General features: G+C 40.2%; 1 protein-coding gene across 9 annotated transcripts in view; it reads right to left on the bottom strand.

Moving 5' to 3' along the window:
- Positions 1-389: 389 nt before the first annotated feature.
- The window catches only part of LOC119966025 (protein quaking-like), a 145,206-nt gene continuing 122,524 nt past the window's right edge, over positions 390-23,071 (bottom strand). For 2 of the 9 annotated variants that reach the window (XM_038797210.1, XM_038797218.1), the window contains exons 5-9: positions 14,321-14,408; positions 11,068-11,346; positions 5,763-5,837; positions 3,938-4,050; positions 390-3,162 (exon numbers count right to left, since the gene is read on the bottom strand). In XM_038797210.1, the coding sequence (XP_038653138.1) occupies positions 3,121-3,162; positions 3,938-4,050; positions 5,763-5,837; positions 11,068-11,346; positions 14,321-14,408 (597 nt within the window). In that variant the 3' untranslated portion in view covers positions 390-3,120. Of the gene's footprint in view, positions 3,163-3,937; positions 4,051-5,762; positions 5,838-8,064; positions 8,419-11,067; positions 11,371-14,320; positions 14,409-23,071 lie in introns of those variants that run through there. The other 7 variants (XM_038797178.1, XM_038797202.1, XR_005460665.1 and 4 more) reach the window with 5 other exon arrangements.

The raw sequence follows: 23,071 nt of genomic DNA, 5'->3' as shown, positions 1-23,071 counted from the left end.
TATAAACAAATACCTTCTGCATTGGTTAAAAAGGAGGAAGAAAGCACAGAGGCCAGGTCCAACATTAGTACAGAGAAGGTGCTTTAGCTGGTAGGCAATAGACAAGACTGGACAGATCTCAAAGAAATGTTACTTTGTTCCCGATCCTGAAGGGACAATGTACACATCACCCTCCAGACTCTACTTAAATCCGAAAGCCGCTGTTTGTTTTATTGTGCAATGCAAGTAAGTCACAAGACGATGTAGCACAAAACTTGGAGCAATTTTCAGCATGTTATTGTATGCGTGTGTGCGTGTATATACTCGAGAGCAATTCATACTCTTCAAAAGGTTAGTCCAGTGAACCAGACTGTTCATCAAGTGTTAAAAACAAACTATTGAGCAGTTAGTAGATTTGTACTGTAACGTTTATTAAAATAAATGCCAGGGTTAATAGAAACAGCAAACACCATGAAATAAAATGCAAGCATGTAAAAACATTTTTAACAAGAAACTTATTAAATGGATAATGAGTTAACAAGTCAGAAAAGGCAACACTCCCAATGATAGATTATGATTGCGATTAATCTGTAATGGTTTCTGGCTATCAAAACCACAGGGGCCTCAAATTGGGAACAAAAATTGTAAATGGTATATAACATACATACAAAATGAAGATAGAAAAATACATTATAAACTTGTAACAATGGTGGTAATTACAATACTATACATGTGTGTAAGCAATATGTTAAATATTGTACACAGCATATGTAATTGCTTTGCATTCAACCAACCATCACGTAACAGCAGTGTCTTTGAGCTACACTCAATGTAATTGAGGGAATACATAATACTGTCAAGAAAACTTTCAATGTTTTGGTTGCAAAAAATAACACTGACAAAATAGAGTTTACATTAGTTGTATAAACTCAATGCAAGTTGACAAAAATAATTAAAACATTGAAGGGCAGCAAGTAATAAACACATTGGAGATTGTTTCAAATTTGTTCTTTTGCACTTTGTTCTGAAGTCAAACACTGCAGCATTGTAGTTTAGTGATAATAGTTGGTTTGTTGGCTTTTTAATTAATTAGGTAAAACTATGCCAAGGAGGCCTTCATTTTGTAAGTGACCAATAGAAAACATTCTTTTAAACTGTTTACTCAAAAAAGGCTACAACTTTATGAAAAAATGGCACAATGAGAAAATTGAAGGTATAAACAACTTAGGAAGACACAGATGGCACAAAATACAAGCTAGTCGAGAAACTATTTCACACTTGTTGCATAGGATCAATCAACTGGATTCTTTAGACAGGCCTAATCTCATTAACTTTGAGTAGCTTCACACACTGTCCACATACTGTTCTATCATCTTTTTGAATACTTTTTTTTGCCAACAAAGACTGCTTCCCTTCTCTCCAATGATGGACTGGCATGCATCAGACTCAAGTCAAACAATGTATGTTAGACACTTACAAATTGACCAGGCAGATATAAGGCACTATTTTGCTTTCTTTATGCTCCTCTCTTCTCACCCACAACCCTGCAAAATGCTAGATGCACTGTTTTGGTCTTCAGTTTTGTTTACAACCATCCAGTATCACTTCCATTACTTTATTTTTAAATTTTTTTTGTATTTTGTTACTGCAAGTAAGTATAAAAAGCTAAATTGTCAAAAATATATATTTCTTCACCAGCACCCTGTAAAAGTATCTAGTTTTCCTCTGTGGTTTAAATGCACTGTACTTATCTACACTTTAATAACATGTATATAGCAAATAGAATAGGCAAGCATGGCTTTCACATCCTTCTTAAAGAAGTGTCTATTTACGGAGAAAATTAGAAACAGTTTTTTTTGCATCCAGAAAGGTGACACATTATGAATGCACCTCAGTGTCAAGGTATAAGTGAACAGTAAGAATGTTATTGGATGTACTTAAAATCAAGCTGAGCTCAAAATACAAAACTAATACATTGGATAAATGTAGGAAGCTCAAACTAAGCAAACAAAGACGGTAAATAAGTTTGGGGGAAAACTTGCCAGGCAGCTTTCATCTAACGTGCAAAACAATAAATGCTGACACTAGATGCGTTAACAACAAAAAAAAGTATTCTGCGCCCCAGCAGCTATATTTTAAAGATTTCTGACACTGGATTGTCTGTGTGGGCTGGTAGTACTGGCAGTAGATGTCATGATTTAGATTGAGAGTCAAATTTAAATCTAGAACAGATTTGAACATCAACACTCTTGGGGTAAAGGGGGAAAGGTTTAACAGAAGCATTACTGGTCATTAAACAGAACATCAAAGTGGAGTACTTCACAGTAGATTATTTTACCAATCTGGCAAAAGATGGAGGCTGTAAGGCTACAAAATAAAAATTTAAAACAGGAGAAACTATCTCCTTAACATTGTTGACTGATCTAACTGGTTGAAATCATTAATTTTGATAATTTATCTTATTTGCATTATGCTTCTCTCAACAGTTTCAACAACCTAGAAACTTTGTTTAGTAGCTTGCAATACTAAATGGCATCTTTATTCTGGTGTGATTCAAAAAAGTCAGAAGTGGCCTTAAAAAAGTTTGGCAAAAGAAAAGGTACTGTACACGAGATATTTCAAATCTTTGTCCTTAATTGTGGAGGTCAATATTACTTTGTACGGTCAGTGTTGAACTCTTCCCCAATATACTTGACCCAAGGTCCATCCATAATGAATCAAATGCGTTCAAAGACTTTGTAACTACAACATCAATTACATCAGATCTGCATCACATTTGTCCGTGGCAACTGCCTGTATAGCGCTCAATCCCTTGCCAGTGCCGTTAAAGACCTTTCTTACCATTCTTTAGGGAGAATCTTTTAAGAGATGATCACTGAGAAACAGTGGTGAGGGATGAACTGGACTTATTGCTTTAGTATTATTCAGTGCAGGTTCTGGTACCACACATTCACCCAACCAGAAAAGTCGTGGCTGGAGCTTTGTTTTTATAAACGTTGTTAGGTAACGAGACGAACAGACAGTGCCTCAGCTTGCTGCATTGAAGACAAGCAAGCGTAGGCGATAACCAGTTAACTGATCAGCAGGCAGGCATGGTCAGGTCATCATTGGGTGAAGAGTTCAGAGGTCAAAGGTCATGGGTTAGTTGCCTGTGGCAGCTGGGTAGTTAGGAACATAAGAAAACAAAAAGATAGAAAAAAGATATTAGTGTCAGCTAGTGAAGACCGATGACTGAAAACTAACCATATAACTAATAAAACCTATTTTTATTGACAAAGAACTGAAACAATCAACCATGAGTAAAATTATGATTTGAGCATGAAAACATGGTCAAACTTCTAACAAAGTAACAGAATATATTAAGACTAATTAATGGTTAGTAGCAGTCATAAAGTTCAAGGCTGGAAGAATTTTTGTACAAAATATTTGTCCAAGATCAAAAGAATTTAGAGCACTGGTCCATTACTTACAGCTCTAGTGCCCTAAAATACAAAGCAAGTAATTAAATACATAAAGAAAGGAAATTTTAAACTGATAAAATACACATGAAAATAGGCCATATTGTGCTTTTAGATACACCATGCCACATTCACTTCAGACCTTGGCACTATGGTTCTTTCGCCTGCCATCCACAATTGACTGCTGCCACATCCTTGCCCAGGGCACAAAGTTCTTTTTTCCCCAATATCAGAATTAGCTGGGAAGACCCCAAGTGGAATATCAAGAAAATCAAAAACCAATGCCTCTTTTTGGAGAGGCACAAGTTTAGGGTTCTAAATAGCTGAAAACTGTGCTTTAGTTTTTGTATTCATTCCACAGACAATAGAATCCTGTTAAAATTTAGTCTTTCTCAAGCATGTGACAGCTTTAGTGGGGCAGAAAACATTTCAGATCAAATATCTAATGAATTCAAGTGTTCATTTTTGGTTAACAACTAGAAGCCTGTAACTTTACATACTGGGTACTGTTGAGATGGTGATCCTTTGGTCTCGTACAATTTGAATTGTGGTCCTGCCAGATTTTTGTAGGGTCCAGGACCCAGGACCATTGGATTCATCCAGCCCTGAAAGTCTATAAAAAAAATTGTGGGAAGAAGAGACAGCAGAAGAATTCAAAATACTTTTCCAAAGATTGTCAAGTTGACTGCTATTAAACATTAGTATTTAACAACAGCAAAAAATGCAAGGGCAAAAGTTATTCTGACCAGAGATGAAAATTTACATTTACTTGTTTTGGAAACTATTTTGCCCCCAAAGATTCACTTCAAATTATACAATATTGTGTAAAAATACAATGTTTAGCAGCTACTTCATAGAATATTGGCAGGAACCAACTACAAGTCTGAAAATGAATACTTGCAGGAAAAAATCTACACAAAAATTGCTGCATCAGTTCCAAATAAGCGTTTGCAGTTTCACTTGACATTACAAAAGTGCTTGGACATACGAATGGCACTGAACTTATTGAGTACAATTAAATCAGAACTTAGCATTGCACATCTTGTATTATTCTTTTAAGAAACCACATTTTGAAACCAGTGGGAAGGCAGAGAAGAGACTACAATTTTGCAGGTACAGTGTTGCACTAGACATACACACTCACACTTGCACCACACACACAGGAACCAAAATATACATTTAATAGTTTAAACACCTCTCCCGCACACACACAAACATTAAGAGTATGCTATCTCGTTGGTCCTACTTGGAGAAGGTTGCCTTTCGATTTTATATGGAACATAAAAAGCACCATTAAATATTTTTTAAAAACACCACAGGAAAGTAAAATCTCAGACAAAAAAGGTTAATTCCAATAACAGTAGTTACTAGGGTAAAAATTGCAACACAGGAAAGCTAGACAACCAATATTTTATTAAGACTAAATCAGGAGCAAAACATATTTTGCAAATAACAAAAAAAAAGAAATACAGACTCAGTGCTAATTTGAACAGTTTCAACAGAGGAGGCGTAGCCCTTGAATATATGCAGCACACCTACAGTAAACCCTCAGGTACCAAAGTTAACTGTAAACATATTTCCAACTCGTGTAATAGAGGGATGATTTTTGTCCAGACAGTTGCTTATATATGATTCCAGCTCCAAGAGCTACTACTCTACACTCTAACCTAAATTGTAACACTGAAGAGGCCATTACAGTCATAAAGACTTTCTCCAATAAAATATTTCAAATGTAAATTGTTTACAAGCCCTTACTGTCCTAAACTCAAATGCAACTAACCAATTTTGAACCAGCCATTATAAAATGCTTCTAATTCCGCGATTTATATTGCCTTGCAAATGTTAAGAAAAATCTAGATTGCTTGAAGCATTTATTAGACAAGAGATTAATAACGAAATGTGGCCATTTTAGTAGTTTCATAACTTCAGCTCCCCAATTTTAAACCCCCCCCCCAAATCTCAGCAACTAATCCTGCTTTCCGAAAGTATAGATACTTTTAATATGATTCAACTTATTTTTTGTGAAGTCACAGATGGAGGATGGATTTACATAAAATGGCCATCATATTTAGTGCAAGCAAAACAGATTTGCTTTTTATTTCGACTTATTATTTACTGCTTACATTGCATCATTCAGGAATGTAACGAATTTTATTTTTAAGTTTGTAGTGTTCTTTATTGTTGACTGGAATAAATCAGTTTTGGTGTCACAGTTGGTCATTTCACACTCCCCAATTCATTAAACCAAGTACTTCCTGCCCTTGAAAGTCACGGTTTTAATATTGATCAAGGTAAATGCCATTTTGGCTACAAAACTAAACTAACCTCTGTCTGCGGTCACAACCCTTTGGTAAGGATGGACACGCGAATCATGCCTCCGAACTTTAGTTGCCATCGCACCTAGTTAAATTGCAACAAGTCCAAAAAGAGTTAGAATATTTTTCTTTAAAAAAAAGGAACTCAAAAATTGGTGAAGTAGTACACATTTCAATAATAACAGCACAATGACTTGAAAAAATTATGCAAAAGTAAATTTAGGTAGTCTTGCCAGACAACAATGCTTTACTAACTGCTTATCTCTTAATACTGTGCGCTGGGCTACAAAAGGGTCTCATTTCAATGGATACTGCAAATAGGAGCTACATATCAGGCAAGTTTTTACAGTCTCATGTACATTTAATTAATTTGGACAAAAGCAGTACAACTTAAGCGTTTAGGGTAGAAGTTGCTAGTTGTCAATATGCAAACACCTCAAAAGATGTTCTGCATTATTTGTTGCACTGTCTTTTTATCCAACCAAATTACTCAAATGCAGCCTCATTTTTATTAGCTGTTTGGAATATTCTAGTATGTAAAAACTGACTGAAAAATCTGTGCATTTTACTCACTTTTAGTTGCAATTGTTTATGGACTGTTTTATAATGCCATCTAGTAATTTCCAAACTATCCACACCAAAGCTCTCCTTTCCTTCAATTGATTAAAAAATTTAAATCCTTAAACTGGACACAAATCGATAGGATTACTATAAACTAAGATTAAAATGAACCCTGTAGTCAAATGAAATTACAGGATTTGTTTCAATAGCATCTAGGATAAGTCTTTATCAAAGCTTAGAGGGCAAAGGAAGAATAGTTATATTCAGAAAATGGCTTTGCTTCTTTATAACGTTGTAATATATAAACTCACTAAAATGCACTATTCGGTACGAATGATCACATGTAACAGATAAATATAGCCGTTATTTAACAGGGGACGATTCTGCATAACTTAAAGCATAATTCTTCTAAACAGAGGTTTATTACCAATTTCAACATGTAGAGTAAGCTGAATATCCTCTGCAAAACCTACAGATTACAGTGGGCCTTGTTACAAGTTTTGTGATGTTAGGTAAACAGCACCACACAAATACGTTATCTCCTTAATTATACTCATGTGCTATGTTGTTAATTAAGTTAGCACCAGTAAATGTTCAAGAAAAACTGTGGGCATCAGTTTACACATGTAACTTAGTGCAGAAGAGAGATCTGGAACCATAGTAAAAACCCATCAGCATCCATTGATAAGCAGTTAGTAAAAATAAAGAGTACAAAAATAAATGAGCCTTGCACCAAGCAGAGATTGAAACACTGCAGATTTTGATCATGAGTGCCAGTTTGGCAAGTGTCAGTGTGTTACAAGGGTTGATCAGTGGTTAGTGTGCATGTGTGCTATAAAGATCAGATTCCAATACCTCTTGCTCTATCAGATAATGAAAGAAACATTCTTGACTAACTCAAACAACACTTGCTGTTTTATGTTATGTTACCAACAGGAAAGGAGGTCAGAATCAGCATTTCCAGATTTTGCATCGGAGTTCTCTTCATTAATTAAAGCATTTTTTAAGTTTCATCCAATCTGGAACCAATTCACAGGCACAAAGACAAGAGGTTCCATTGCAATGATTAACCCTTAAAGCCTTAGCCACAGCATTTGTTTACAAATGATAATTTCTCTTCAGTTAGGAGGTTATGGGTTAATTTACCACAGCTTACAGATTAATGCTTCTTCAGAGATCAAAGCATCAACTCACTATTTCGAGGGGGGGGGGGGGGGGGTCAAAGTTTGGTAAACCGAAAAAAGTCTTGGATTGAAATATTAGTCTTCACCTGACCTTCAAAATCACTGAAGCTGCATCTTTTTAAAAGGTAAGGCCTTATTCACATGATAGGCCAAGCAAATAACAACTTAGATGCAGTTCAGAATTATCTCTAAAATTGACTAACTGTATCTTAAAATCAAACTTAAAATCCTTAACTATGCCCATTTCTGAATTATCCATAATTTTACATAGTGGATCAAGATCCATTGGAAAATTAGACAGAAATTAAAGACATTGCAATATAAAAGAATATAAACTTTCACTATTTCAATTTGGGTTGGATTTAACCCCAGGCAATAGACAAGAACAAATGAAGTGTCCTAATTCATTGCATCACCCAGTTCCCGGCATATTTCTTGCAATTTTCCATTCGGAGGCAGATTAAAAAAGATTCCAAGTTATTTATCACTCTTGAAATCTAATATCCTTTGTGGCAAAGCTGATAACAAACCCCTTTAATTCTGGTACTTTTTGATTTATCACCGTACATATCATCTCCTTGCTGCTCCAAGTAGTTTGATAGGATATGTGATATGGCATTCTTCCAATCAGGTCTTCAGTGTATCCACCTTTCAACATCGTTACAAGGGAACACTTGTCTCAAAGAAAAAGTGCTTAGGTACTTTAAACCACTGACCGTGTCCTTAAGTCTTAGGAAATATTGTATGATGTTGTAAAGCCTGCCAAATACTGAACACCCTGTACCCAAAATAAGCATGGCTATACTGCTTGTGTTTCAATGTGCTTGGTCAGACTCTTCACTTCTTCCGAGGAAGTTATTTTTCCTGAGGATTCAGACACATGTCCCATGCATTCTTAGCCTTTTGTTGGAAAAGCCATACCTAAGAACAAACAATCAGCAAGATAAGACAGTTAAACATTTTAACTTGGAAGAATCCAAAATTGACATTGCACAACACATTCATTGGTTTGTCGTAAAAATTACACAAGGGAACGGTTATGAACTTTCCATTACGATGAAGCCTTTTGCCTCCTTGCAAACCCCCGTTACTTACGCTCAGTCTGGTGTACTCTTGTTGTCTTATTGAACTCGGAGAACTGGACATTTTCTTTTATTGTTCATTCATGGGAGGTGGGTGCGCATGTTACTGCCCATCCCAGATTGCCTGTGAGAAGGTAGGACTAAGCTGCCTTCTTGACTCACTGCAGTCCATGCACCAAGATTTGACCCAGTGACAGTGAAGGAATGATGATATAGTTGCAAGTCAGGATGGTGTGACTGAGTGGCAGGGCAAGCTTGAGAAATTGAGCAACCTACACCTGCTCCTATGAAGTGAGAAGGGGCTAAATAATTAAATATTTTGACAATTCTCTCCAACCTTTAAAATATCTCAAAATGTAAACATTTTTATTTTTATTTTTTTTATTTTTTAAAAGAGTACCCAATTAAGAGGCAATTTAGCGTGGCCAGTTCACCTACCCTGAACATCTTTTTGGGTTGTGGGGGTGAGACACACCCAGACACGGGGAGAAAGGTCAGAATTTTAAAATTACGTTCTCACTTTACTAAGCAACAGGATGAAGTCCCATTTTAGCGTCAGAATATCTAGAAAATGTGCAACGTTAGATTGGCTTTAATAACAGCAGCTGAAATAGCAAACACTACTTTCTCATCCCAAGGTCTTCAAATACCCCAAATCACTTCCATGAGAAAATAAAATGTTTTTATAATGAGCTGGCAGCATGGGTATGACTGCAATTTATGTCACCATAATCTGACGGTTGAATAATCTGGAAAGAAGAATTTAAATCCCACCACTGCAGCTGGGGAATTTAACTGCAATTAAATAAAATCTGAAAACATGAAACTATAGAATTTCCATTAGTGAACCCGATAAGTTTTAATGTATTTTAAGGAAGGAAATCTGCTGCTCTTAGCCAGTCTGGCCAATGTGGGAATTCAAACCAACAAAAATGTGGTTCAATTTTGGCTGCCCTCTGAAATGGCAAGAAAGCGTCACAGTTTTATAGAAATTGGCAATAAATGCTGGCCTTTCCACGGATGCCCATTATCCCATGAACAAACAAAAATGAAATTTCACAAATTGCATAATTCTCTTCTGTTCCAATTTTTCCAGAAGGAATATAGCTTGCAATCATTTCCCCAGTTTCATAGTCAAGGTGGTCATTTTAACAACTACATGCTGGAAATCATTAAAACCATACCTCTATTTTCTTTTTAAATTTCCAGTCACTGTTCTAGCACAAAATAACTATTTCTACAGGGCAATTTGTCCAAGCATGGTAAAATAAGTAGCATTTTATAATCAGTATTTTATAATATATATGTTAATCATGTATAAAAGCTTTTATCAGAAAGTGCACTGTTCAATAAAGCATATCAGTAATTGGTTTCCTCTTCTAGTGTCTCACCCACTGCTACGAATGCCTCTTGTATCTACTACACTGCCTTGCAGTTCACAGGAAATGCTCTCCACTATATTGCTTTGAAATTTGTTATTCATTTCTATTCATAATCTATCTTATCTATTCCACTCAACACTGAATGTATCGAGTGGACTCAAAGTGATTGGTAATCAATTAAAAGGTCAGTTAATTTTAATTTATAAGTAGAACAATGTGCTGGGGGGGGAGGGGGGGGGGGGGGGGGGAAAGAGAGAAGAAAGAGACTATTCAGTCTGCTGGTAGGATCTTCAGCTTCCCTGGTGAATTCCAGATCCACAATGTCAACGCCAAAAAAAGATTTACACATCTACATGGATGGCCGGTGACTAAAGCACAATCCCAACCCAACATACTTGGGAGCGAATTTAGACAGGACTCCGTTCTTTAGGCAACATCTGAAGAAAACAGCAGCAAGTGTCAAAACCAGAAACAACCTCCTAACCAACTTACTGGACAGACATGGGGTACTACTGCCACAACACTCAGTTGCAGAGTAAGATAGGACAAGTGCTGAGATCCAGAGTATTGTACATCTGTCTGTAATCTCTCACAGATCTTGTTGGCACTCAATTGAATGCAACAAAGTGCATCAGAACTGGAACCCTCTGCTCAGCACTCCGCCCCTGGCTTCCTGTCCTCACAAACATACTCCCCCAAACATCCACCGACGGACAAAAACACACAAGCTGGTTGAAACCATCTGTGCTGCACGTCACCTACCAAACAATGGCGATCTGTTCAACTGCCCCATTGCCCACCACCCATCTTGCAGCCCCAAGATGCAACCATCGCAAGAAAGATCTACCAGCTGTCATCCTTTAGATCAAGGGATGGAAATTGGCAGAAGTCACAACAAATTCCTTGTGACAAACTCCATCTGTACAATGGCAGGCTTTGAGCTACCCCACAGCAAGTGTACACACCTTAACGTAATAGGTACGGCAATCCTTTAAAGTGGACAAAGCTGTAAAATTTTATAAATCAAGTATTTTTGTTTTAGGACCCAAGAAAAATTCTGAAAAACAATGTTAACACTTAAAATCTTACTTTATGACTTTGCTTACCTAGAACCCCAGATGGCTCCATTGGATATTCCAGTAGCGATGCAGCTGGTGCCAGAGCGTATGGGTAATCGTACGGTGTTGTATAGATTATACCAGCTTCTGGCGAAGATGATACTAAGGCAGTTGGATGAGGGGTTCCATTAGGCATAACTGCAGTTGTCTGAATTGGCCTAATTATATTCATTATGGCAGGACCAGCTGGCGTAGAGGCACGCAAGGCAGCTGGTGGAAGCATGGGTGCAGCTGGTCCAGTTATCAGTCGTGGACCCTGCGACGTTGCTGCAAGAGAAAAGGCAAGGGTAGCTGCAGTAAGCAACGGGATTGAGGAGGGGGGGGGGGGGGGGGGGGGGGGGGGGGAAAGGATGGTGAGCAGGAAACAGGAGGGAAAGAATTAAAGAAAAAGTATGATAGGGAAGGAAAACAGGAAATTAGTCCATGCAATGATCACATGTATCCACACAAGCAGCCCCATTGCAAGCTGATCTCCCATTACCAATATTCATCAAGCAAAATTTAAAGAAAATAGACTGCCAACTAAAGTGATATAGACAGCAAATATCATAAGTAAACATAAATCTGTAGTTGAAATAAGCCATATGATAAGCAACATTTAACACCAGTCATCTGAGATCAAGTGTGTATCTAACCCCCTCTTTTTGTTCCTAAAATAGCACATGCTCAAACAACGTCTATAATATTCTGGAAGTGAAAAATATGAAGACAATGTGTAAATTTCCTTCAGAGTTATCAAAAACAAATGTGTATCACTACTCAATATATTTCAAACTTAATTCTTAAAATAGATTTTTGGTTGAATCAATCCCATTATTTTGAGTTTTATGCAATACCCACAGATCTCAGATAAAACTGTAAAATGAATAAACATAGCTACATGCCCCAATTATTCTCTGGTACAGACAGTGAAACTTTTAAATGGCATAGTATTGAATTCTTGTATTCAGCTGCATTCAAACGAGTGCAAAATTTATAAAAGATTTGACCAAAAAAACGCAGTTATGTTGGGTACATGCAAGGTGATGCCACTTGTTCATAGCCAAGTTTCTCAAGAGAAATTCAGTCTATAAGAGCAATGCTGAAATATCAGAAAATGCTTTAAATACTCAGCAGATTAGGCAGCACGAGTGGAGAGAGTAACAAGAGTTACGGTTGAAAAGGTTTTATCTTTGATTCTCTCTCCAGACACATTGCCTGACCCAATGAATATTTTCAACCTTTGCTGTTTTTAATTTCAGATTTCCTGGATCTAGTAGTATTTGGCTTTAGTATAAGAACTAAGCAAACAGATTGTGTACTACGTGAATTTGTATGACAAATACTGCTGCTACATATCATCAGTTCAGGTGGCCATCGGCGACTGAGTGTGCACATTCTCCCATGTCCACTTGGGTTTCCTCCGGGTGCTCCGGTTTCCTCCCAGTCAAAGATGTGCAATAAGATGGACTGGCCATGCTAAATTGCTCCATATTGTTCAACAGTTAGGTGAGGTTACGGGGATAGGGTGGGGAGTGAGCCTAGGTAGAGTTCTCTTTCGGAGGCACGGTGCAGACTCAAGGGGCCGGATGGATTCCTTTTGCACTGTAGGGATTTTATGATTCTAGGTGGAACCAAATATTATAATTAACCAATTTCTGTCACTTTTAACTACAAACTAGAATTAGTTCTGGAACCATCCCTCAAAGTGTGGGGACCGTCACATCGGCTACATTTTTTAAATATTCCAGAAGTGTCGGCCAGATACTTGAATGGTCAAAAAAATTATCAATTGGCACCACCTCATCCATGTATTCAGTATGCAAAGCTACATACTTATGCACAATCATGCAAGTGAATATTTTGAAAGAAAAACCCATGAAGTTGTAAAACTGATCATTTCAGACAAGTAGTGGGTAAAATATGAAATAAGACAATACTCCACTCAAAAGAAAATTCTTATCTATTCCTTCAAGGTTCAAAGATTAAACTGAAAACAAAACTGATTAAAACAAATATTTAGGGTGCCAACAAAACTGATCTCTCAATTAAGTTTAGCATACATTTGATAGATGTTGCTCAAGGAAATCCTCAATGGTTCAAATTATCTAGTTCCCAAGGACTGGAGTTTCAGAATTTGATCAATTTTAAACAAACCATTTGTTGCCATCCTATAATTATTGAATACATTTATATACTAAACTTACATATCAGTAATCTTAATCAAAATAGTTTTTAAGATGCAAAGTTCAGTTTTAATCTTCTTCATTAGAAAACAGTCAGCAATAGCTTAAAGAACAGCTTCAAGTTTTAAAATGGGTGATATACAACTACAGCAGCTTTCAGCCACACCCACTCATTCTTCTGAAAGCATGAGTTTATGTCTAGACAGGCGGAACACAATAGCCCATGTAGACAGTTTCTCCATCACAAGTAGTTGAAAATAAATTATAAGTTCAAGACACCTTGCAGTGGTTCACAAACACAATTGTCTGAAATTGGAAGATATTCAATTTCCTAGCACTACTTGCAGCATGTCAACATTTACTGCTCGACAAGGCGACGTAGCCAACATGAGAGCCGTTGACACCATACAGGCACGTTAAAGGCTTTTCAAGGCATAGGTAGTTATATCATCAGGATAACTTGAGCCCAGCTGAGAACTTCAGGGATTGACTACTTATTTAGTTACTTTTACACAAGAGGAATCAGTCTAGATTTGCATCCAGTCAATGGCTCCAACCCACCCACTGGATCAAGGAGAAATCAGAAAGCACACTTGTTCACTGGCCTACACTAGCTCCTGGTTAAGCAAAACAATTCTAAAATTTATCACGGTTTTCAAATTCCTCCATCACCTCAGCACGCCCCATCTTTGCACCTTCTCTAGCCCTACAATCTTCCAAATCTCTGCATTCCACCAATTCTGGCTCCTTGACCATCTGATTTTAATCACCACTTTCAGATGTGTGGGCCCCAAGCTCTGGGTTTCCCTTCCCAAATCTCTTCACCGCTTTCTCTCTCCTTCAAGATGATCCTTTAAAATCTTTGGCCAAGCTTTTGGGCACGTACTTCAATATCCCTTATGTGGCTCGGTGCCCCTCTTGTAGAGCATTTTACTATGTTACGGCACTATATGAATGCAAGTTCTTGGATGTTGACAAATGAAGGCATTGTAACCCACTGCATAACCCAGTATCCCAAGCTATTAAGTGCATCATATTAAATAAAAACAATTGCAAATAAAATGCAGTTCCCTTACGTGCTTTGATATTGGCATCTCTGTAGGTACCATTAAGAATAGCTAATTCCATCAGTTGCATCTTCTTCAAATTGTCTTCGCCCTCTGCCTGCAATAAGAGCCACCATTGTTAATTATACTAGTGAAGTTATTCTTAGCGCTGTTTCTAATAGAGGACATACATGAGCATCAACTCCATGGTTGTTGTGTTATTGAATGACAAGAAACAGCATCAGAAACCTTGTCTTATTCTAAATTAGGATCTAGGTAGCTCAAATGTATTCGGGGAAGGTTACATAGAGTTGACCAACAAAATGAATTCCACAATATTGTCAGTGGGGTGGGGAGTCACATTTTCAACAATAGTTCCTACTACCAGATAGGAGATGATTGGAAGGGAGAAAGAGAAAAGTTATGCAAAAAGTGGAAAACACAACTGATCTAACTGGGAAGGTAAAATTAAATTGCATCAGACCTAATTTGCAGAAACTAATATAAAACACTACTGGTTATTTTATAAAGAGCATTGGGAGGGTGGGAAGGTAAGCAAGGTGGTAATGTCGATATGGATCAGGCCCTGGACAGCAAAACCTATATTTACATACACACTCATTTATTATAGGTTACCCATTACCTGTAGGGGTAGAAAAGGTTCATTGCAAACATTTAGAAATATTCACAGAAACTTCAGATTTTTGAAAATTCTCCTTTTTTGCCACCATCTCTCTTGCCAATTGTTTTTCTTCAATGGCAACTTAGTACAACTGCTCCATCGCTCTGAGGAAAGTGATTTTTAAAGAGTGCCATGAATGGTCTTTGAAAATGTTCCTATAGTTAGCAGAAACAGAAACAAATCACTAAAACCATATTGCACTGGAGGAGGGAGGAGATGCTACCTCCTCAGAGAACCCAGGTTAGCAGTTTGGTTGAAACTTCCAGAGGGAAAACAGGTGAAGTGAAACAGGAAGTAAATGCAACTTCCAAGTTCAGGAGGACTCAAAACGTTATTACACCACAGTAAAGTGCAGCTGTTAAAAATACAAAACGCTGATGGCGAGGGTAGAGAAATTGTATTTCATTGGCCCACTGCATTATGAAAGTAGTTAGGTTTGTACATTTTAAGCCAATCAAGGAGTGCTGCAGTTTACAGTGTTGACTGAATTATAACTTGCAGACAGTAACTTGAAAAAGGCAAATCCCAACATTCAAAAGTTGGAGCTTGCCACCTGTCCAACAAGAAAATAAGGAACTAGGCGCACCAGTTGGCCATTTGGCCCCTCGAGCCTGCTCTGCCATGATCATGGCTGATCTGATTGCGACCTCAATTCCACTTACCTGTCTACTTCTCATAACCATGGACTCCCTTGTCCATCAAAATCAAACTCAGCCTTAAATAAATTCCCACGGGCAACAATTCTTCCTATTCTCCAATGCACTGGTGAGTTCCATCATCTTAAAATAAAATCTGGTTTGCCTACTTGTCACAGACGATCTCACATATGCAGCATGCGCCTCACCCAGGCAATGGTGACAGTCAGAGATGAATTACTGCTGCTTTTGCCTGGAGACAAGGCTAGCTAATCTTCGCAAGAAAGCCCACGGTTCAGATACTGTGCATAGACAGGTGGTACTGCTTTACGCTACTTGATAAATTTGCAGGTTATAAAGTTAAATAGACTCCAGGGAAATAGATACCATTCAGCCTCTATACTGTATTTTGCTAACTTGTGGCAGCTGTGCTGTAAACTGGGAGTGATGGATACATTTTCTACAAAGCAAGCACTCTCCTCTACTCAAACTCTTCCCTCCACAAAATGTTTGGCAAACATACTAGAACTAACTCAATAGCCAGTACATCCCATTCAAAAATATTGATAAGATGTTATAAGATTTTGGTGTTTTCATAAACATTTTGCTCTTGATTATGCAATCCTTTCATAGGGTGCATCCTTGGTTCCAAGGATTATGGGCGCGATTCACCCCCACGAGTGCTGTTCCGTCTGGTCCCCATTTGTGGGGACCAGTGCTGAACGGCACTCGCCCAAGGTCTCAGAGTTTAAGGGGATGAACCCCAAAGTCTCAGGGAATCTGTACATTAGAGTGAGACCTACTGCTTGGCAAAAAGCGATCCCACCCACAATGGGCGAGATTTACATCGCAACATGCCGCGAGGTCGCATTAGATCTCGCGAGGTGTTGTGAGCCGGGTAGGTCCTGGGTTTGATTCGATTTATTGTCACATGTATTAGTATACAGTGAAATGTATTGTTTCTTGCATGCTGTACAAACAATGCATACCATACATAAGGAAGGAGAGACTGCAGAATATTATGTTACAGTTATAGCATGGTGAAGAGAAAGCTCAACTTAATACGAGGTAAGTTCATTCAAAAGTCTGATGGCAGTAGGGAAGAAGCTGTTCTTGAGTCGGTTGGTACGTGACCTCAAACTTTGGTATCTTTTTCCTGACGGAAGGAGGTGGAAGAAAGTATGTCCGGGGTGCCTGGGGTCCTTAATTATGCTGGCTGCCTTTCTGAGGCAGCGGGAATTATAGATAGACACAATGGATGGGAGGCTGGTTTGCGTGATGGACTGGGCTACATGGACGACCTTTTGTAGTTTCCTGCGGTCTTGGGTAGAGCAGGCTCCATACCAAGCTGTGATACAACCAGAAAGAATGCTTTCTATGGTGCATCTGTAGAAGTTGGTGAAGGTCGTAGCTGACATGCCAAATTTCCTCAGTCTTCTGAGAAAGTCGAGTCGTTGGTGGGCATTCTTAACTATAGTGTCAGCATGGGGGGACCAAGACAGGCTGTTGGTGATCTGTACACCTAAAAACTTGAAGCTCTCGACCCTTTCTACTTCGTTCCCACTGATGTAGACAGGGGCATGTTCTCCACTAAGCTTCCTGAAGTCGATGACAATCTCCTTCGTTTTGTCATTGAGGGAGAGATTATTGTCGTCGCACCAGTTCACCAGATTCTCTCTCATTCCTGTACTCTGTCCCGTCATTGTTTGAAATCCGACCCACTACGGTGGTGTCATCAGCAAATTTGAAAATCGAGTTGGAGGGGAATTTGGCCACAGTCACAGGTGCATAAGGCGTATAGTAGGGGGCTGAGGACACAGCCTTGTGGGGCACCGGTGTTGAGAATGATCGTGGAGGAGGTGTTGCCTATCTTCACTGATTGTGGTCTGTGGGTTAGAAAGTTCAGGATCCGTCGCAGAGGGAGGAGCCGAGGCCAAGGCCACGGAGTTTGGAGATGAGTTTCGTAGAAATGATGGTGTTGAAGGCTGAGCTGTAGTTGATAAACAGGAGTCTGACATAGGTGTCTTTGTTATCTAGGTGTTCCAGGATAGATGCAGGGCCATGGAGATGGTGTCTGCTGTGGACCTGTTGCAGCGGTAGGCAAACTGTAGTGGATCAAGGCAATCTGGGAGGCTGGGGTTGATTCGTGCCATGACTAACCTTTCGAAGCACTTCATGGTGATGGATGTCTGAGCCACTGGATGATAGTCATTTAGGCCCGCTGCTTGGCTTTGTTTTGGGATAGGGATGATGGTCGTCTTCTTGAAGCAGATAGGGACCTCGGATTGTCGTAAAGAGAGGTTGAAGATGCCTGCGAATACTCCCACCAGCTGATCTGCGCAAGACCCGAGTGCTCGCCCGGGTACCCCATCTGGGCCAGTGGCTTTCTGTGGGTTGACCTTCGAGAAGGCTGCTCTGACGTCTGCAGTGGTGATCTCAGGTACAAGTTCATCCGTGGCTTCTGGGGTGGTGGGCTCGCTCTTGCTGACCTCTTGCTCAAAGCGGGCATAGAATGCGTTGAGCTCATCAGGGAGGGGTGTGTTGGAGCCGAAGATTTTACATGCCTTCATCTTGTAGCCTAGATAGCCTGTTATGTCTTTTTTTATAAATGTTTTTTTTATTGAGTTTTCATATTTTATATATGACAAATTACAAGTTATTAGAGAGAGAGAAAAAAAAAAGGAAAACACAAAAATTTAACATGAATATTTACAGGTAAGCATCTTCATAACAATAATTGTGGCCGCCCCCTTTAGCCAGCATACATATTTTACATTCCCCAATATGGCCGAGGCACATGTTTATAGGCATTTATTTATAGTTTGGTTTTGGGCCTTGGCTTGCCATCAAACCCCCATACCGAGCCCGTAGCCCCCCCCCCCCCCCCCCCCCCCCCCCCCCCACCCGGCTACCTTCCCCCGATTCCCGTCCATTTTCCCCTGGTTCTTGGCCACCCGACTATTCTTCCTCATGTACGTTGGCCACAAACAGGTCCCGGAACAGTTGCATGAATGGCTCCCACGTTCTGTGGAAGCCGTCGTCCGACCCTCGGATGGCGAATTTGATTTTCTCCATTTGGAGAGATTCCGAGAGGTCGGACAGCCAGTATGCAGCTCTGGGTGGTGCTGCTGACCGCCAGCCAAACAGGATTCTACGGCGGGCAATCAGGGAGGCAAAGGCAAGGGCGTCCGCCCTCCTCCCCAGGAATAGATCTGGCTGGTCTGAAACCCCGAAGACCGCCACTATCGGGCATGGCTCCACCCTCACCCCCACCACTTTGGACATAGCCTCGAAGAAGGCTGTCCAGTACTCCACAAGTCTGGGGCAAGACCAGAACATGTGGGCGTGGTTGGCCGGGCCTCTCTGGCACCGCTCACATTTGTCCTCCACCTCCGGGAAGAACCTACTCATACGGTTTCTCGTTAAGTGGGCTCTATGTACCACTTTTAGTTGCGTCAGGCTGAGCCTTGCGCACGTGGAGGTGGAGTTGACCCTATGCAGTGCTTCGCTCCAGAGTCCCCACCCTATCTCCATCCCCAGGTCGTCCTCCCATTATAGCCTGTTATGTCTTGCCATAGACGGCAGGGATCCATGTGGCTAGCCTGGGACTCGAGCTTGGTCCGGTTGGTTGGGAGCAGTCTCCCGTTTTGGCCACGCTGTGCCGTGGCGAGCTGAATTTCCAGGGCAGCCATTGGATCGCACCCAATTCATTTTTTCCAATTGGGGGGCAATTTAGCGTGGCCAATCCACCTATCCTGCACATCTTTGGGTTCTTTGGGGGGGGGGGGGGGGGGGGTGGGGGTGAAACCCATGAAAACAGAGGGAGAATGTGCACACTCCAGGCAGACAGTGACCCAGAGCTGGGATCGAACCTGGGACCTCAGCACTGTGATGCAGCAGTGCTAACCACTGCGCCACCGTGCTGCCCTTGGATCACACCACCCTATATAAACATACATGTGCACATATATGCAAGTCCTAAACTTACAATATATAGCAGAGTTGCAGAAACGACACTTCCTGGTGTATATTCAACAATTAACACGATCCATTTCTCATTTACAGCGCAGAGACAACAGATGGGTAAAATACAGCAGCTGTTCCAACCAAACATCTGGTGTGTACTTCCATAAAAACACATGAAGCCTACTTTAAATACTCCAAGTTGTTGTTGAGCATTCATAGGATGTGTGGCAGTGAAGTCAGCCATATAATCCAAATGGTACAAGACAGCTTTATTTGCTGCTTCAACCAATGAGCAAAATTAAAAGTTCTCAAGAGCCCATGAGAAAAATAGTGATCAGAGAGTACCTATGACACCGTGAGCACACAATTATAACATTGTATAAGACATTGTATTAGTAACGTAGAACATGTTTCCAAATGGACCAGCTGTTAAATGTTACACAACACTGGGTTAGAGAGATTAGAAGGTTCAAGTATGCTCAACTAATGTCAGGTAAGGCTACTATAGGGACGCTGTAATTCAGAAAGTCAGAAATGGCATGGTACATGTGGGAGGCCATTCCATCTCTATCACACGTCTTTGCTCGACCTTTCCAATTAATCCCATTTCATTGTTCTTTCTCCTTCGGCCTGTAAATAATTCCTTTGTTTCCTTCAAGTATTTTTCTGATTCCTTTTTGAATGTCACTATTGAATTGATTTCCACCATCTTTCAGGCAGCGCAACCCGGACAACAACTGATTCTGTTAAAACAAATGTCTCGTTTGCCTCTAGTTCTTTTGCCAATCAGCTCAATGTGTCCTCTGTATCAACCCTACTGCCACAGGATAAATTCTCATTTACTATACTAAAATAGGTCACAATTTGGAGCACCTGTTACAAATATTCTCTTTGCTTTTTTTGTTCTAAATGAAAACACTCTGGGTTCTCCATACAACTGAAGTCCCTCATCCCTGGCAGCGGTCTCGAAAGCATGGGACCCAAGTTTCAAATCTTCCACTGCATGTAAAAGTGAGTAGTCACGCCATAAAGACTACCAAAATCTGATTACTAGCTAATCAAGTCTTTACAAGATGTAATGCAACAACATGCCATGGCTCCTTTGACATCAGCTATTAACCCACAACCAACATTACAGTGAAGAACGAAGGTGCATGGGAACACCATGATCTGCAAATTCTCATCAAGTCACACACCATACTGACTTGGAACCATGTTGCCATTCCTTCATTGCCACTCGGTCAAAATCCTTGGAACACGCTGCTTAATACTGTAGGATATACCACATGATCTGATGTGGTTCAAAAGGCAGCTGACCAGCACCAAGGGTAACAAATGATGCCTTGCCAGCGATGGTCACATCCCATGAACAAATAAAGGAAAAATTAATTTCCTGAACATCGAGATTTCCAAACATCTAAGTTGAAGATCTCCTCTCGGCACTATCGCAGTTCACTCTCCAAAAAATAGGACACAGAAATAAGGGCAGCATGGTGGCGCAGTGGTTAGCACTGCTGCCACATGGCACCGAGGACCCGGGTTCAATCCCGGCCTCCTGTATGTGGGGAGTTTGCACGGTCTCCCCGTGTCTGCGTGGGTCTCACCCTCACAACCCAAAGATCTGCAGGGTACATGGATCTTTGATTTTTAAAAACTTACCATATAGCAGATGTTGCGGTCTACTCCAGTCTGAGGGAGTTCCCCGATGGATCGTTGTGCTGGGAAAGTAGGGCTCAGAAAGCTCCAGTAGAAATGTGCAGCAACATTGAGTCAGGGAATTTCTGAGCGCAGCAGCAATCAGGCAATGAGTGCTGCTGCTCCCAAGATCCGGGTTATTTTTGACAACATCTCTGATCAGTTTGAGGTCAAAGGGAACTTAATGAATGTTGATCCTAAATTGATAGGCACAGTCTATGGGAAGGCTGTTGTTCTATATTTTATTTTGTTTGAACACCTGCAATCTTTCTCTGAACTGTGCATTACAGTACAATTGCTTTGTAACTGGGGAGTAAAGAACCACATTGCATTATTTATTTTTAGTTCTCCCAGGTACAAGTCTCAAAACCCCTCATCAAATCAGAATAGCCGCAAGTAATTTAGTCAGCACTCAAATTAACTCCAGCATTCTTCTGCAATATCTAGGTCAAACTATAGATTAATTTTGCTACAACAATTAAGTTTCAAAGTAATTTGAACCAGTCTATTGGTATTTTCAATACTGTGCATCTTGAAAATTTGTTTTTATTGCAAAAATGTTCCTCTGAATCCAATTATGCAGCCTAGTTCAACATTCCAGGTCTCAAGGTGATCAATCCTTTAATAAAAGGATGAACTAGAACATAGAACAGTACAGCACAGAACAGGCCCTTCGGCCCTCGATGTTGTGCCGAGCAATGATCACCCTAATTAAACCCACGTAACCCATATACCCGTAACCCAACAATCCCCCCATTAACCTTACACTACGGGCAATTTATCATGGCCAATCCACCTAACCCGCACATCTTTGGCCTGTGGGAGGAAACCGGAGCACCCGGGGGAAACCCACGCACACACGGGGAGGACGTGCAGACTCCGCACAGACAGTGACCCAGCTGGGAATCGAACCTGGGACCCTGGAGCTGTGAAGCATTGATGCTAACCACCATGCTACCGTGAGGCCCCAAACTAGTCAGCAGCTTAGGATTTTCCAGGCCAAATACCATTTTACATCTTTGGCAAACAGTTTTTCTTCCCCCTTTCCCAAAACTGTCAATTTGTGCTAGGGTACAACAGGCAGAGTATGGAGCAGGATTCAGCCTGTATGGTTCAATTGAAAATTCTCAGCATAATACTGATTGGAAAATCGATATGAACTGTTCCACATTAACAAAATGCTGTCAAACAACTATTTTCTAGGTACTTTTAAAATCAAACAGCTCCACATTCAAAGAAGCAATTCATTTAAGCCATGTCTAATACTCTCTCTGGAATTAATAAAACATTACTTAAAAGATGCAATTGTTACCAATTTAGAAATTCTATGCATAAATCTAATAATGAAAAAGTTCTATGTGCGGTCCTTAAATCATACAGAAAATTTGTCAACATGAACTTAAGTAACTATATAAAATATTATAAAGGGATCACCTTTGAAAACTGCTTTGCAAGATATTTAAATGTACTTAAATTTAACCAGAGGTGGGCGGCACTGTGGTTAGCACTGCTGCCTCACGCTGAGGTCCCGGGTTCGCTCCCGGCCCGGATCACTGTCAATGTGGAGTTTGCACATTAGAACATAGAACAGTACAGCACAGAACAGGCCCTTCGGCCCTCGATGTTGTGCCGAGCAATGATCACCCTACTCAAACCCACGTATCCACCCTATACCCGTAACCCAACAACCCCCCCTTAACCTTACTTTTTAGGACACTGCGGGCAATTTAGCATGGCCAATCCACCTAACCCGCACATCTTTGGACTGTGGGAGGAAACCGGAGCACCCGGAGGAAACCCACG

This window comes from Scyliorhinus canicula, chromosome 1 (genome assembly GCF_902713615.1).
Source record: "Scyliorhinus canicula chromosome 1, sScyCan1.1, whole genome shotgun sequence".
In the NCBI taxonomy this organism is placed as follows: domain Eukaryota; kingdom Metazoa; phylum Chordata; class Chondrichthyes; order Carcharhiniformes; family Scyliorhinidae; genus Scyliorhinus; species Scyliorhinus canicula.
Note: the sequence above shows the minus strand (reverse complement) of the source record. Positions and strands in the feature narration are given on the sequence as shown.